Source organism: Lepus europaeus, chromosome 5, assembly GCF_033115175.1.
Source record: "Lepus europaeus isolate LE1 chromosome 5, mLepTim1.pri, whole genome shotgun sequence".
In the NCBI taxonomy this organism is placed as follows: Eukaryota; Metazoa; Chordata; class Mammalia; order Lagomorpha; family Leporidae; genus Lepus; species Lepus europaeus.
In genome coordinates, this window is record NC_084831.1 from 8185389 (window position 1) to 8200632 (window position 15244).

The 15244-nt window shown below is 61.0% G+C and overlaps 1 protein-coding gene across 1 annotated transcript; it reads left to right on the plus strand.

Moving 5' to 3' along the window:
* The first annotated feature begins 5290 nt into the window (after positions 1-5290).
* MIIP (migration and invasion inhibitory protein) lies at positions 5291-13700 on the plus strand. Its single transcript, XM_062190456.1, has 9 exons — positions 5291-5490; positions 5724-6059; positions 6472-6562; positions 11387-11495; positions 11573-11625; positions 11989-12118; positions 12243-12339; positions 13040-13174; positions 13421-13700. Exons 1-9 carry the CDS (start codon positions 5377-5379, stop codon positions 13508-13510), a joined length of 1155 nt encoding a protein of 384 aa, XP_062046440.1. The 5' UTR covers positions 5291-5376; the 3' UTR covers positions 13511-13700.
* The last annotated feature ends 1544 nt before the right edge of the window (positions 13701-15244 follow it).

Below are 15244 nucleotides of genomic sequence, written 5' to 3' on the forward strand. Positions count from 1 at the left end.
AAGTACTTGGGCCCCTGCACCCTCGTGGGAGACCAGGAAGAAGCTCCTGGCTCCTTTGGCTTGGCCCAACCCTGGCGATTGTGGCCATTTGGGGAGTTAACCAATGGATGGAAGACCTCTCTCTCTGTCTCTGTCTCTCCCTCTCTGCAACTCTGCCTTTCAAATAAATAAATCTTAAAAAAAAAAAAAATGTGGGCAGTGTAACAATAGTGTGCTTGGAGGGGCCCTCCCTGGGAAGATATTTTAAGAAACAAATGAGGAAGTGGGGATGATGTCATGAGCCACCTGGGTGGGGCTTTCTAGGCAGAGGCAACCACATATGCAAAGGCCCTGAGGTGAGAGCCTGTGGAGCGTCCCTGAGAAGCAAAATGGGACGGGTGTGGTCAGAGCACAGCGCGGGATGGAGAGAACAGTTCCTTGTGGACGGAACTGGGGGTGGACTCGGTGTCCTGCAGCCAAGGGCAGGACTTCGGCCTTTTCTGTGAGCGAGGTGGATGACTTGGGGACTTGAGCAGAGTGTGCCGTAGCTGACTTACCTCTGCTCGAGGCTCTGGGCTGCTGTGTGGACGGCAGAGGCTCTGGGCTGCTGTGCGGACGGCAGATAGCAGACAGGTAGGACGGAGCAAGGCGGCAGCCTGGAGGTGACTGCGACTTTCCCAGCAGGGCCGGACGGTGCTTCGCTCGGGGCGCGTGTGGAGGAGGTGGTTCAAGGGCATCGGTCCGGGCCGCCTTTTGATGAAGCCACCACCTACGGGTAGCCTGGAGACTCAGATCCACCTGCTGGGAACACACATCCCAGCTCTGTACGGATAATTTCTTACACTTTTAGTTGTTTTCTTTTTATTATAAATCTTTTTTTTTTGAAAGTTTTATTAGTTGATTGATTTGAGAGGCAGAAGAAGAGATGGAGGGGAGAGAGAGAGAAGAGCGAGAGAGAGAGAGGGAGAGAGAGAAGGAGAGAGAGAGGGAGAGAGAGCGAGAGCCCTTCCACTGGTCACTCTCCAGATGCCCACAACAGCTGGAGGTAGGCTGAGGCCAGAGCTCCCCCTGGGCCTCCCAGGGGTGGCAGGGCCCAAGCCCTGAGGCCGTTATCCGCTGCAGGGTGTGCGTGAGCAGGAAGCTGGCCAGAGCAGAGGAGCTGGGACTGGAATCAGGCACTCCAGGGGACGCAGGCGCCCCAACCGGCAGCTTAGCCCGTGCACTGTGCCACACAAAACCAACCGACGTTTTCCCCTTAGCTTTATAAAGGCCCACGAATAGGACGACTGGATCATAGGATGTGGGCGTGTTTAACTTTAAAACAATACAGCTTTATTGAGGTGTAATTTCCATACCCCAAGTCACTGCTCCTAAGCGCACGATTCAGCCGTGTTAGTAAACTGACGAAGTTGTGCAGTTGTCCCTCAGCCCCGTGTGACAGCTCCCTCGAGCTGGACGCAGTAACTGGGTCCCCACCCTAGACCCCAGGACCCACGCGTCGCCCTCTGCCCCCGCTGGTCTGGGGCGTCTCCGCTGTTCCCGTAGCAGGTGTCTGAGGCCCGCCACGAGGCATGCCCTTTTATGGCTGCAGAGTGCCCCTGTGAGGACGGGCCACACCGTGGGATCCCTTAGGAGGTGGGGGGTATTTGGATTGTTGCCGGCTGGGGGAGCTGTTGGGAGTAGAGCCGCTGGGAACATTTGTGAACCAGGCTCTGGGTGGGCATGTCTTCACTTAAACTTTTTTTTTTTTTTTTAATTTCCTTACATTTTATTTGAGAGGCAGACACAGAGGTCTTCTGTCTCCTGGTTCACTCCCAAAATGCCTGCAACAGCCAGAGCTGGGCTAGGCCAAAGCTGGGAGCCCAGAACACAACCCGGGTCTCCAAAGTAGAAGGCAGGGACCCGATCACTGAGCCATCTCTGCGGCCTCCCATGATGCTCACTGGCAGGAAGCCGGGTCAGGAGTGGAGCTGACATGGAGCCAGGCCCCCGCCGTGGGTGCTGGTTCCTAAGCAGCGACTTTCAGACCACTGCCCAGAGCCCTGAGCCTGTTCTCCCTTGTCCCTGGGGCTGGAACTGCTGTGCCCCACAGGCTTTATGCTGAACTTTTTTTTTTTTTTTTTGACAGGCAGAGTGGACAGTGAGAGAGAGAGAGAGAGAGAGAGAGAGAGACAGAGAGAAAGGTCTTCTTTTGCCGTTGGTTCACCCCCCAATGGCCGCTGCGGCCGGTGCACCGCGCTGATCCGAAGCCAGGAGCCAGGTGCCTCTCCTGGTCTCCCATGGGGTACAGGGCCCAAGCACTTGGGCCATCCTCCACTGCACTCCCGGGCCACAGCAGAGAGCTGACAGAATCTGGCGCCCCGACCGGGACTAGAACCTGGTGTGCCGGCGCCGCTAGGTGGAGGATTAGCCTGTTGAGCCACAGCGCCGGCCCTTATGCTGAACTTTTAAAAACGCCGCCGAGCGGTTTCCCAAGGTGCCAGCACCGTCTGCATGCCCGCCAGGAGTCCGTGCAGGTTCCAGCCTCGCCCCGTCCTTGCCAACACTGGGGACAGTGAGTCTTGTTTTCCACACATAGTTACAGATCAGCAGGACGGTAGTGGGTGCTCCCTGTGGTCTTAGCTCACCTTTGCCTAGGGAATGGATCCCAGAGCAAGAGAAGACTCCGTAGGAGGCCTGGGATGCAAGACGGAGCTGTGGGATTGTGGGAGATAAGCATGGCTCATTCAGGGGCCGGCACTGGGTAAAGGTCGGTCTGCCGCGGTGACGCCAGCCTCAGGGCTGGCACTGGGTGCGGTAGGTTGGTCTGCCGCGGTGACGCCAGCCTCAGGGCCGGCACTGGGTGCGGTAGGTCGGTCTGCCCCTGGTGACACCAGCCTCAGGGCCGGCACTGCGTGTGCTAGGTCGGTCTGCCCCTGGTGACACCAGCCTCAGGGCCGGCACTGGGTGCGGTAGGTCGGTCTGCCGCGGTGACGCCAGCCTCCCATACTGGAGTGCCAGTTCTAGTTCTGGCTGCTCCGTTCTGGTCCCAGGTGCTCCAATCCAGCCCCTGCTAATGCGCCTGGGAAAGCAGCGGATGGTGGCCTGAATGCCTAGGCCTTGCACCACGTGGGAGACCCGGATGGAGCTCCTGGCTCCTGGTACCTGGCCCAGCCCTGGCTGCTGCCGCCGTTTGGGGAGAGGAGCAGCAGGTGAAGACTGATACTGTTCTCTGTCACTCTTCCTCTGAAATCAATCAATCAATCAATCCCTGAAAAGAAAATGAAGCTGCGTGGGGCGTGCCGGCCTGGAGCGGAGGCTTGTGGGGCCAAGGTCTGCAGGTGCGTCTCTGACTCCTGTCCATCTTCTTTGGGGAAAAGTCTGTGCAATGCTTACGCTGATCTAGAAAACTGGGCTGCTTTCCTATGAGTTTTTGGGAGTTCCTCATATAATCTGGATATAGATTCTTCTTTAGTTATGAGACTTGCAAATATTTTATCCAGTCTAGTGGTCTTTCTCTAAACGATGTCTTTCAGAGAATAAGTTACTAATTGTGATATTGCTTATTTTTTTCTTTTATGGGTTGTGCTCTTGGTCGTCCAAAAAATTTTTGCAGCGCCAGCGCGGTGGCGTGGTGGGCTAGTCCTCCACCTGTGGCTCCGGCATCCATATGGACGCCGGTTCGAGTCCCGGCTGCTCCACTTCCGATCCCGCTCTTTGCTAATGGACCTGGGAAAGCAGGGGAAGGTGGCCCAAGTGTTTGGACCCTGCACCAGCGAGGGAGACCCGGAGGAAGCTCCTGGCTTTAGATCGGCCGGCTCCGGCCGTTTTAGCCATCTGTCTCTCCCTAACTCTGCCAAATCAATCAATCAATCAATGTACACCAGGACTCTGGTACAACGCGGGCACTCGATAACGTGGACCACAGCAGCATCGAGGGGTTGCCCGCAGTCCTTAACTTCCAACAACCCCGGAGACACCCAGCACCCGCGCCAAACTCGGAATCTGCGGCCGCCGAACCCTGTGTAGACCCCGGTCCGCGCCTGACCAATCACAGCCTACCTCACAGAGCCCCGCCCCGTTCCGAAAACTCGTCCTCCAGTAGGCTCGCAAGTCCACCAATCAGCTACGGAGCTCCGCTGTTGGCCCGCCTCCACATTGAAACCGTCGCGGAGTAACGCTCGCCTGGGCGTCCTGTGTGCGGCTCACATCTGACCAATCAGGGCGGCCAGACGAGGCCCCGCCCCCACGCCGTGCGTCGCGCGCGGGGCGGGGCCAAGCTCGGGGCCACGCTCGGGCGTTCCCAGGTGTTGGTGAGTGCCGGCCCCGCGGGGCCGAGCGCGCTAGGCGGGGTTCGGCCGGGGGCCCACGGTGCGGCTGCGCGAAGGGCTCGCTGGGCAGGGACGGGGAGGCCGAGTGCCCCTTTCCGGGGGTGCCGCCTGGGGCGTCGCCCTCGCGGGGCAGCCTCGCAGCGCGGCCGGAGCCGGAGGACGGCGGTGCGGGCCGTGCCCGGGCCCCTGGCGCAAACGGGGACGCCGGGGCCGGGCCGCTGGGCCTCCGGGCTGCACCTGCAGAGCCGGCCGCCCTGCCCGCCCCCTGTGTGTGTGGAGCCCGCTGCCCAGCGCGCGTGGGCCTCCCCGTGTGTGTGTGGAGCCCGCTGCCCACGCGCCGCCCCGTCTGCGGGGAGGCCCCACGCGTGTTCAGGCTCCCGACGGCGAGAGGGCCGAGCGCACCGGGGTCAGCGGAGGGGCGCGTGCTGGGGGAGGTGCTCGGAAGTCTGGGCCTCGGGCGCCGAGGGGCGTGGGACGCCCCCTCCTCCGGCCGCGGAAACCCCTTACAGAGGCGGCGCTTGGACCCCGTGGGGCCCAGGGCTGGGAGGGAGGAGTGGGTCCGGGCCATGGGACGTGGAGCCGCGCATCGGCTCTGCGCCTTGCTGGCCGAGGGGCTCGGGGTACGCAGCTTAGCCCTTTCTGGAGCTTGGTTGTTTCTTGGATGGAAAGAGAGGGAAGGAGGCGAGCGGGCAGCCGGGGTGGGGGGTGGCACCCACCAGCTAGGAAGCTTCGCCCAGGCCAAGGTCACGGTTAAGGTTGTGCGGCTGGACTTGCTCTCTCGGCAGGTACTGGGACATAGCCTGGCCGTGTGCGCCGTGGTAGATCCAGGGCCAGCCAGGGGCCAGGCACGGTGCTGAGGGTCCCGTGTTTAACCCGAGCCGCAGCCTGGTGAGGCAGGCGAGGGGCCCAGGCTGCGGCGATGGCCAGACCACACAGTTTGATCCCAGCGCCTGGCGCCGGGGACCCCTCCTCAGCCCCGTGCCCTGTTCTCTGACTTCAGGAGGAAGAGCTGGGCCCGGGGTCCGGCGCCGAGGACGTGCTGTGGCCCCCGGAGCAGCCACGCTGGCTGTGGGCGCCCGAGCCCGGCATGGTGGAGACGGAGGAGCTGGCGCGGCTGCGGCGGCTCACCCTGCAGCTCCTGAGGCAGCTGTGGGCCGGGCAGGACGCCGTGCGGCACCTGGTCGCCCAGGCGGCCTTGGAGGTGGGTGCCCTCCACGGGACCCCAGGTGGGAGGACGGGGCTGCCTGGCCCTCAGGCAGCATCCACGCCTCCAGGGTCATCTTGTCCAGCAGGCCCGATGTGCTAATGATGGGAAGACTGAGGCCTGGGGGGCAGTGGCCCGGACACTCCAGTGCCGACCCTGGAGCAATTCCTAGGCCTTGGTGGGTGGGCGCTGGCGGGGTGTCCCTGGGTGACTGGGCCGCCTTTCTCCAGTCTAGCCTGGACTCCAGCAGCAGCTACAACTCCAAGGCGTCTCTGTCCCCGGAGACTTCCTCGTCCTCTTCCAGGGCCTGCAGCCCACCTGACGCCCAGCAAGCTGACCCCAGTGATGTGGCCTCGCTCGGCAGGGTCAGCTCCAGGGTGACCTCCCTCCCTCCTGCCAGGTGCCAGCACCAAGCATCCCTGGGCCAACCACGAGCCCGCTCGGCACCCTTGCTGCCCATCACGGACTCCAGGGACCCAGAACCTTCTGCAGGGCAGGGTGATCTGGGGTCCCAGGAGGCACAGGCCCCAAGGTCCGTCCTGGCTCAACCAAGCAAAGTATCCAAGGTAACAAGGGGGAGCAGAGCATCCACAGGGGAGCTCCCTTGAGACTCAGTTTCCCTGTCTGACAAATGGGCTCACAGGCAGCCCCTTGCGGGATGAGAAGCTTCTAGGACACATTGTGAGTTGTGTCCAGCTCAGCCCAAGTGTGCGATGAGTGGCCGTCAGTAGTTTCTCAACACTTTGGGAAGATGGCGGACGAGCCCACCATATGGATGGGAAGACTGAGGCTCAGAAGCTAGGCTTGTCCAAGCCATCTGTGACGCGGGGCTAACTTCCATCTTGCAGCTCTGGAGCTGTCAGCTGAGCTCTGGGCCCCAGCCAGGGTTTAAGCTAGGACACAGCTCGTGTCTTGCCCCAGAGTGGGGCCTCCTTTGAGCCTGGCCTGCTGGCCCAGCCCCTGCCCCTCTGTCTCCAGCCTCAGTCCACGGTGACCTTCTGCGAGGACTCGGAGGTGCCGGAGAGCAGCTGGCGCCTGAGGCCATACCTGGGCTATGACTGGATCGCAGGTAAGGCCACCCCCGGGAGGGGGAGGCAGAGGGGAGGCGTGGCTCGTCTGGGCTCCCGCCTGTGCCCCCGTTTCTCCTCCTGGGGGGCACCTTCTGGGCCGTGCGCGCCCTCTTGGCTGTGGGCACAGAACCGGTGCATCTGTTGGATGCCTGGGCGGGCGAACCAGCTGCTCTCTGAGCCTTGTGCACCTGCAGGCCTCCACTGCTCTCTTCACCTTTATCCCAGCTCATGCTGCCCACAGCAACCCGGTGGCCTCTGCCCTTGTGTCTGTAAATAGAGCTTAGAGTGGACCCCGAAGCCACTTTTGGGGGTGCAGGTTAGTGGCATTGAGTGCACTCACACGACTGGGCAGCCATCGCCCCCATCTGCCGCCGGGACCTTTTCCTCCTCCCCAGCCAGAACTCCGGGTTCAAACCTCCTCCCGGCCCCTGGCAGCCGCCGTCTCAGCCTCTGACTTGCTTTTGTGAGATTTATTTATTTGAAAGGTGGAGTGACACAGGGAAAGAGGTCTGCGGGTTCACTCCCTAAGTGCCCACAGCAACCAGGGCTGGGCCGGGCTGAGCCAGGAGCCGGGAGCTGCATCCGGGTCTCCCACGTGGGGGCAGGGGCCCGAGCCTCTGGACCATCGGCTGCTTTCCCAGGTGGACCAGGAGGGGAGCAGCCAGGACTCGGCATGGCAGGCCCAGGTATGATGCAGGCGTCTCGGTCGGTGGCTTAACAGCGCCTGCCCCGCCTGTGGCCTTGCTCTAGGAAGCTCACGTAAGTGAAATCAGACAGCTGACCTGCTCCGTCTCTTTTTTTCCCACTTAGCATAATGCCCTGAAGTTCATTGGTGTTGCAGCTATTGTCAATCCTTTTTTTTTTTTTTTAATATTTATTTATTTGAAAGGCAGAGAGAGAGAGGTCTTCCAGGTCTTCCATCCACTGATGCACTCCCCAGATGGCTGCAATGGCCAGAGCTGGGCCAATACGAAGCCAGGAGCCAGGAGCTTTTTCTGGGTCTCCCACGTGGGTGCAGGGGCCCAAGGACTTGGGTCATCTTCCATTTCTTTCTCAGGCTGTAGCAGAGAGCTGGATTGGAAGTGGAGCAGCCGGGACTGGAACCGGCACCCTTATGGGATGGTAGCACTGCAGGCGGCGGCTTTACCCACTACGCCACAGCCCCGGCCCCATCCCTTCCTTTTCAAGACTGGATAATACCCGCTGTATGTGTGGAGTGCACTTCGTCTTCACCCACAGTGGATGCCTTGTTTCCATTCTCTTGGCTCTTAGGAATAAGGCAGCTGTGACCATGGCTGGAGGTGCTCCATTTTGTTTGTTTATTGTTTGTTTTTAGAATTTAAAATTAATTTGAGGGGCTGGCATTTTGGTGTGGCAAGTTAAGCCTCTGCCTGTGATGTGGCATCCCCTGTGGGTGTTGGTTCAAGTCCCAGTTGCTCCACTTCTGATCCAGCTCCCTGCTAATGCACTTGGGAAAGCAGCAGCAGATGACCCACGTACTTGGACCCCTGTACCCGTGTGGGAGACCTGGAACAAGCAGTGGGCTTCCAGCTTCAGCCTGGCCCAGCCCTGGCTGCTGCGGCCATTTGGGGAGTGAACTAGCGGATGGAAGACCTCTCTCTGTTTCTCATTCTCTCTGTTTCTCTCTATCTAGCTCTGACTTTCAAATAAATCTTGAGGGGCCGGTGCTGTGGCGTACCGGGTAAAGCCACCGCCTGCTGTGCCAGCATCCCATATGGGCGCTGGTTCAAGTCCCGGCTGCTCCACTTCGAATCCAGCTCTCTGCTATGGCCTGGGAAAACAGTAGAAGATGGCCCAAGTGTTTGGGCCCTGCATCCATGTGGGAGACCTGGAAGAGGCTTCTGGCTCCTGGCTTCGTATTGGCCCAGCTCTGGCCATTGCGGCCATCTGGGGAGTGAACCAGAGGATGGAAGACATTCTCTCTCTCTCTCCTTTCTCTCCATCTGCCTCTTTGTAACTTCACCTTTCAAATAAATAAATAAATCTTGAAAAAAATGAATCTTGAAAAAAAATTAATTTGAGAGGCAGAGAGACAGACAGTTCTCCCGTCTGCTGATTCACTTTCCAAATGCCTGCAGTAGCTGGGGCTGGGTCAGGCCAAAGCCAGGAGCCAGGAACTGTGTCTGGGTCTCCCACATGAGTGACAGGGACCTGAGTACCTGAACCATCACCCGCTGCTCCCCAGAGTGCCCATCGGAGAACCTGGAATCAGGAACAGAGCCAGGGCTCAGAACCTCCCAGTCTGATCTGGGAGGCGAGTGTCTAACTGCTGGGCCAAACGCCCCTCCCTGCTGAGCGTCTGACACAGTAGCCAGGACGCGTGTTGAACCGGGTGTGAGATCGTGTCGCTGCGCTGCTCCAACCTCAGGGGCTTTCCTCAGCACTTGCTGCAAAACCCAGAGTCCTCGCCCCGCCTCGGGCACCGTCGGCCTCTGCTGGCCCGTGGCGTGCCCTGCCTGCCTGCCTGCCTGCCGTCTCCCCCTGCTGGTTCTGGCACCTGCCGTGCTTGGCCCTTGCTGTTCCCTGGGGGACTCACAGCTGCTGCTTCCCTTCTGTCCTTGGAGGCTCAGCTCCAAAGGGGCCTCCCAGGAGCAGTGTAGTGCGCTCGGGCAGTGCCCCCACCTCCGCGCCCTGCCCCCCCCCAGGGCATTCTCAAAGATTGTTTCTCAGACAGGAAGTGCTCCTTCTCCAGGGGATTGTGAGAACTGTTGTCCCTGATGGCACGGCCTGGGACCCTGGGGTTGCTGGGCTCCGCCTCCTTCCCAGGTAGTCTGTCCCCCAGTCCATTAGTGCCTCTTGTTGACCCTGCTTTCACCAGATTTCCAGAATCCAGTGCTGCTCTCCGCTGGAATGCCTGTCGCCGCCTCCCAGCTGGCACCTGTTAAAATACGTGGCTCAGGGGGCCGGCGCTGTGGCTCAGTGGGTTAAAGCCCCAACCTGCAGCACCCACATCCCATGTGGGTGCCGGTTCGAGTCCCGGCTGCTCCACTTCCAATCTAGCTCTCTGCTGGTGTACCTGGGAGGGCAGCGGAGGATGGCCCAAGTGTTTGGGCCTCTGCACCCATGTGGGAGACCTGGAGAAGCTCCTGGCTCTTGGCTTTTACAGCCATTTGGAGAGTGAACCAGCAAACAGAAGATCTCTCTGTGTCTCTCCTTCTTTGTCTCTGTAACTCTGCCTTTCAAATAAATAAATCTTAAAAAAAAGAAAATACATGGCTCAGGACTGGTGTAATTGTGCAGCAGGTTAAGTTGCAGTCTGCGTAGCTGGCTTCCCGTGTGACACTGGTTCAAATCCTGGCTGCTCAGCTTTTTATCCAGGTCCCTGCTAATGTGCCTGGGAAAGCAGTGGAGGGTGGCCCAAGTGCTTGGGCCCCTGCACCCATGTGGGAGACCTGGAAGAAGCTCCTGGCTTCTGCCTGGTCCAGCCCTGGCTGTTGTGGCCATCTGGGGAGTGACCTGGTGGATGAGAGACCCGTGTGTGTCTAGGCCCCTGCCCTGCTTTCTTGCTCCTCGGCAGGTGTCACCATTCAGTAGTGTAGCACAGATTTCTTTGGTGACAACTTCATCTGTTGCCACGTTAGAATGTCAGCCTTGGGGCTAGTGCTGTGGCACAGTGGGTTAAAGCCCTGGCCTGCAGTACCGGCATCCCATATGGCGCCAGTTCGAATCCTGGCTGCTCCACTTCTGATCCAGCTCTCTGCTGTGGCCTGAGAAAGCAGAGGAAGATGGTCCAGGTGCTTGGGCCCCTGCACCCACGTGGGAGACCAGGAAAATCTCCAGGCTCCTGGCTCCTGGCTTCAGATCAGCCCAGCTCTGGCCACTGCTGCCATTTGGGGAGTGAACCAGCAGATGGAAGACCTCTCTCTCTCTCTGGCTATACCTCTCTATGTAACTGTCTTTCAATTAAATCTTTTAAAACACAGATAAAATGTCTGGCAAAATGAACACACTACTAAAAAAAAAATGTAAGCCTCCCAGGGCCCATGTGGCACAGCAGGTCAAGCTTCCTCCTGCGACACTGGGTCCTACATGGGCACCAGTTCATGTCCCCACTACTGTGCCTGGGAAAGCAGTGGGAGACGTCACAAGTGTGTGGGCCCTGCCATCTCTGAGGGAGACCCAGAAGGAGCTCCTGGCTCTGGCCTGGCTCTGGCCTGGCCGTAGCAGCTATCTGAGGAGTGAACCAGCAGATGGAAGATTGCTCTCTCTATATATCTAACTTTGACTTTCAAATAAATAACTTGGGGCCAGTGCTGTGGGTTAGTAGGTAAAGCCCCGGCCTGCAGTGCGGACATCCCATATGAGCGCCAGTTCTAGTCCTGGCTTCTCCACTTCCGATCCAGCTCCTTGCTAATGGGCCTGGGAAAGCAGCAGAAGGTGGCCCAAGTGTTTGGGCCCCTGTACCCATGTGGGAGACCTGGAGAAAGTTTCTGGCTCCTGGCTTCTGCCTGGCCGTTATGGCTATTTAGGGAGCGAACCGTGGATGGAAGACTGCCCCTCCCTCTCTAACTCTGCCTTTCAAATAAATATTTAAAAAAGAAAGGAGGAAACCTTAAAAAAAAGATGTGAGCCTGCAAGGGCGAGGGCTCTGTCGCCCTGCCTCACCGCTGTTTCCAGTGTGAGGCATCCTGGCCGTGGCGAGGGAGTAGGTGCTGAGATAGAGCCCGTGGCCACAGCGGATGGAGGGGCCTCTCCTGGTCAGTAGGGGGCAGAGCAGGGTTGAGGCAGGTGCACCATGGTGGGACCTCCCCAAGCCGTGGCCAGGGCAACCCGGCAGCTCTCTGGTGCTTTGGCCTCTCCAGGGTCCCTGGACAGCAGCTCTCCTGTCAGCAGCAAGCCCGAGGCCTTCTTTGCAACACTGCAGAAGTTCCGAGAAGCCAACAAGAGAGAGTGCACGTCCAGCCACTCTGAGTGAGCGGGGCCCGGCGAGGGCGGCTGGCGGCTCCCGCCCTCCCATCTGCCCCACTCACCCCCTCTCATCCTCACAGGCCCGGGTTCTTGGGTCTACATGAGAGCGATGGCGTGGATGGGGACCACGAATGTGAGTGTGAGCCCTGCGCCAGGCTGGCAAGGAGCCCAGCCTCTCTCTTCCCTGGCCCCGAGCCCCCTCGTCCTCCACGTCCCAAAGCAGCCTCACTAGAGATCTTGGGGCCCCAGGGAGGCCCCTGAGATGTGGGACGGTGGCCTGGTAGGGGTGGGGGGAGCTGAGGCCTGCTGACCCACCTCGCCCCTGCTGGGACCCCGTTCCAGCTCCTGAGAGCCCTGGGAGGACAGCATACCTCCACCCCTGGGACACGGGCCCAAGACCAGAGCCACTGTAGGACTTGTTTCCCAGAGGGGCAGCCCCATGGGCGGGAGTAGCCGGGGCTGCGGGCCACTGAGGCAGCGTCCGCTGGGCCCGCAGGCGTGTACTGTTACCGCGTCAGCCGCCGCCTCTTCCTGGTGCCTTCGGATCCGGGCACCCCCTGCCGCCTGTGCGGGACCCCTCGGGAGCAGCGGGGCCCTGAGACCCTGCTGGAGCCGGCGCAGGTCAGGTGAGTGGCGGAGCTTTGGGGCAGCCATGAGGGGCCTCAGCCTGGGGCTGCTGGCTTTGAGGGGGGAGGATGGGCCTGGGGCTGGGGGAGGTGCCTCAGCAGAGGCCACTGCTGTCCCGCACAGGGTGAGCGTCCCGCTGTCCATCCTGGACCCCCCGCACCAGTACCGCATCCGCAGGCGCAAGAGCTTCGATGCCTCGGACACACTGTCCCTGCCCCGGGTGAGCAGGTCCGGGGCGTGGGGCGGTGGGAGCGAGATTGTCCCTGGCCCAGCTCAGGTTCCCAGGGATGGCCACAGAGCGAGGCTGGGCTCGGGGAGGGCCGGTACCTGCAGTCGGGTGCTGGGTTCCTCACCGGTTCCCCAGGCTGCGCCTGCTCCCCGAGGGAGCCCTGGTGTGCCGCGGTGGAGCACTGTGTACCCCTGGGCACAGTCCTCAGGGGCTCAGGGCACTGGTGGCGTCCTGCCCTAGGATGAGGCCGAGGGCCAGATACCTTGGTGGAAGAGCCGGGACTTGAACTCCGGTCTTAACGTTTCCGCTGTGCTTCCCCTGGATGTCGTTTCCTGTGTCTTCGGTCAGGACAGGAGTCCTGGAGCCCCCACCCACTTCTGTTGAGGCTGGAGGAGGGGAAGGGGTACCGAGAAAAGTCAGTTTGTTAAATGGGTGTAGCAGTACATGCTTGGGGGTGCTGGGCTGAGTGGGCAGTTCAGTAAAGTGATCAGTGTTGGGTGCCATCGGTGTCTGTGTCCAGGGAAAGACCAGGCCCTGGGTCATCCGGGGTACACAGGCCCCTGTCCTGGGGGCGACCCCCACTGCTCAGGGCTTCCCTCCACCCTGGTGGGGGCACAGTCCTTCCCCCGGGGCTGTGTCCAGCCAGTGGGACCCTGCCTCAGGCCAGCTCTCTAACCCCTGCCCTCCGCAGCACTGCCTGTTGGGCTGGGACATCCTCCCTCCCAGGTCAGAGAAGGGCTCCGCCCCTAAGAGTCTGGACCTGTGGTCGTCGGTGTTCACCACAGCCCAGCACCGGAAGCTGTCAGCTGCCAGCCCTTCCCGCCTGGTATGGCCCGGGTTGTGTCCCAGCCTGGGGTGCCCCTGGGGGGCATGGTAGCGTGGAGCAGGCCCGAGGACCGTAGGGTCCCCTGGGGGACTGGGTTGGGGCAGGCAGTGCAGGGGTCCGTCCCCTGGGTCTCTACCGCCCCCACCACCCGCCCTGCTCCCCCCAGGAAGGTGGCTTTGGCTCTAGGAGCCCCGAGGGGTCGTGGCTGGAACTGAAGTGGCTCCTCTGCTGTCTTCCTATCACCAGGCGTTGCCAGCGCGGGGTCCGGCCCCCGCCCCAATCTGGTCACATCCCCGGCGCCCCCAGCCCCACGCCGCTCAGCAGAAACAGCCCTGAGGACCACGGCGTGGAGCTGCTGCTGCTGCTGCTTCGGGCCCCTCTGCTCCAGCGGGGGCTGCCCACGGATGGAAGCCTCTGCCGGGCTCCGCTCGGGTGGGCGCGAGCCTGTCTCCCTCCTGGGATCCGGAGAGGCCAGGCCCTGGGCAGGGAGGCGAGGGTTCTGTGACTGTAAATAAAGCGTGCTGACTGGGACAGCTCCGATCCCTGTATGTGCTGGGTCTGCCCTGCCCCTGAGGCGCCTCACCCTCAGCCTGCCCGCCTCTCCCCTGCGGGCAGATACTGACCAGAGCCTGGGCACCGAGTTTGCTTCCTGCCGCCCTGTCACGGGCTGTGGCGGCCTCGGTGTGGACGCCACGACTCAGTGTCGGGTCAGTCACAGGGGTGTGCGTTCCTGGTGCTTCGTCGTGCCGGCCACAGGGAGATCGGGGCAGGGGATGGCTGCCTGCAGGCCAGGGGCATCCTGGAGGTTTGCACACAGCTGAGACTGACAATGGCTCTCGGGATGAATCCAGGAACCGGAGAACGCCCCTAACGGGAGTCTCCCTGAACCGGACTGGTGAGAACGTGTTCGAAGTTCAGGCGATGGAGCCGACAGGGTCCAGGCTGGTGGTAGTCTTCGTTGGGGTGTGATGGGAGAAGGCCATGTCTCACGGTAAGAGTGGCCTCGGGCAGTGGGTGCCTTCTTGTGCAGTTAACCTGGTAACACAAGTCGCAGCAGCCGGAGCAGCCACTGCAGGAGACGTGAAGATCGGGACCTTGGAACAGCCACGCTTGCCGTCCAGCAGTCTGGGTACCCGCAGGCGGCGTTAGCCGCCCCCGCCCACGCCTCACGAGTCTCCTCCCGAGCTGTTTCCTTCCCGTGTTGGGTGGCAGTGGCAGCCGGACGGGCTTTCCCTAGCTGCACCGTTGCGGGAAGACAGGTGCAGCGTCTGGTTCTGTTGAGCACCAAGCGCGGGCAGCGAGGCGAGCTCAGGCCGCGCGGGTTGCATGGGTGCTGCCGTTGAACCCAGCGTCCTCTTCCAGCCTTTGGAGAATGGCGTCTAACTTCAGAACCCCAGGGAGAGCTGATCGGCTATAACGTCCAAGGCTTCCCCCCAGTTCATGGCTTAGCTTCCAGTTCCGTACAGCTGGTGGCCCGCTGGCGCGGGACAGTGGAAACTGCCGCCTTCATCTGCTTTGAGATTGGCTGAGTGTGGGCGGTCCTGTGCTGAGAGCTCCTTGGGGAAATCTCTGGAAAGCAGGAGTGAGCTGCACGGCAAGGCCCGAGCCAGCACGGAGGCAGAACGGGGCCAGCAGAGGCCCTTGGGGGTGGAAAAGAGCCGTCCGGGGGTGTTTGTGGGGAGGGTTGTTAACTGCCTGTAGTGTGTAGGCCCGAACCAAGGTCCTCGTGGGGCCCCTCCCAGCCTGCAGGAAGGGCGCTAGTCCTGGCGAGTGGAGCAGGAATTTAACCAGCTTCAGTCCGGGACAGCAAAGCAATTGCTCAGACCCAGGCAGGCAGTCCCCGATCTGGATCCCGATGCCTGCTCGCCCACCACACCTTCGGTGGGAGTCGCTGGGGAGGTTTCCTGTATCCTGTTTCTGGGGAGTGGCGGTGATGTCCAGAGGGTCAGAGCTGTCTTCCTGGGGACATCGGCCTGAGGTTAATGTAGTTGTTTCCTGATTTGGGGGCATTAGCCCACATGTCACACTTCTCTGGTTTTCTGTTGGAGCACAAGCCTTTGCTAAAGCCAT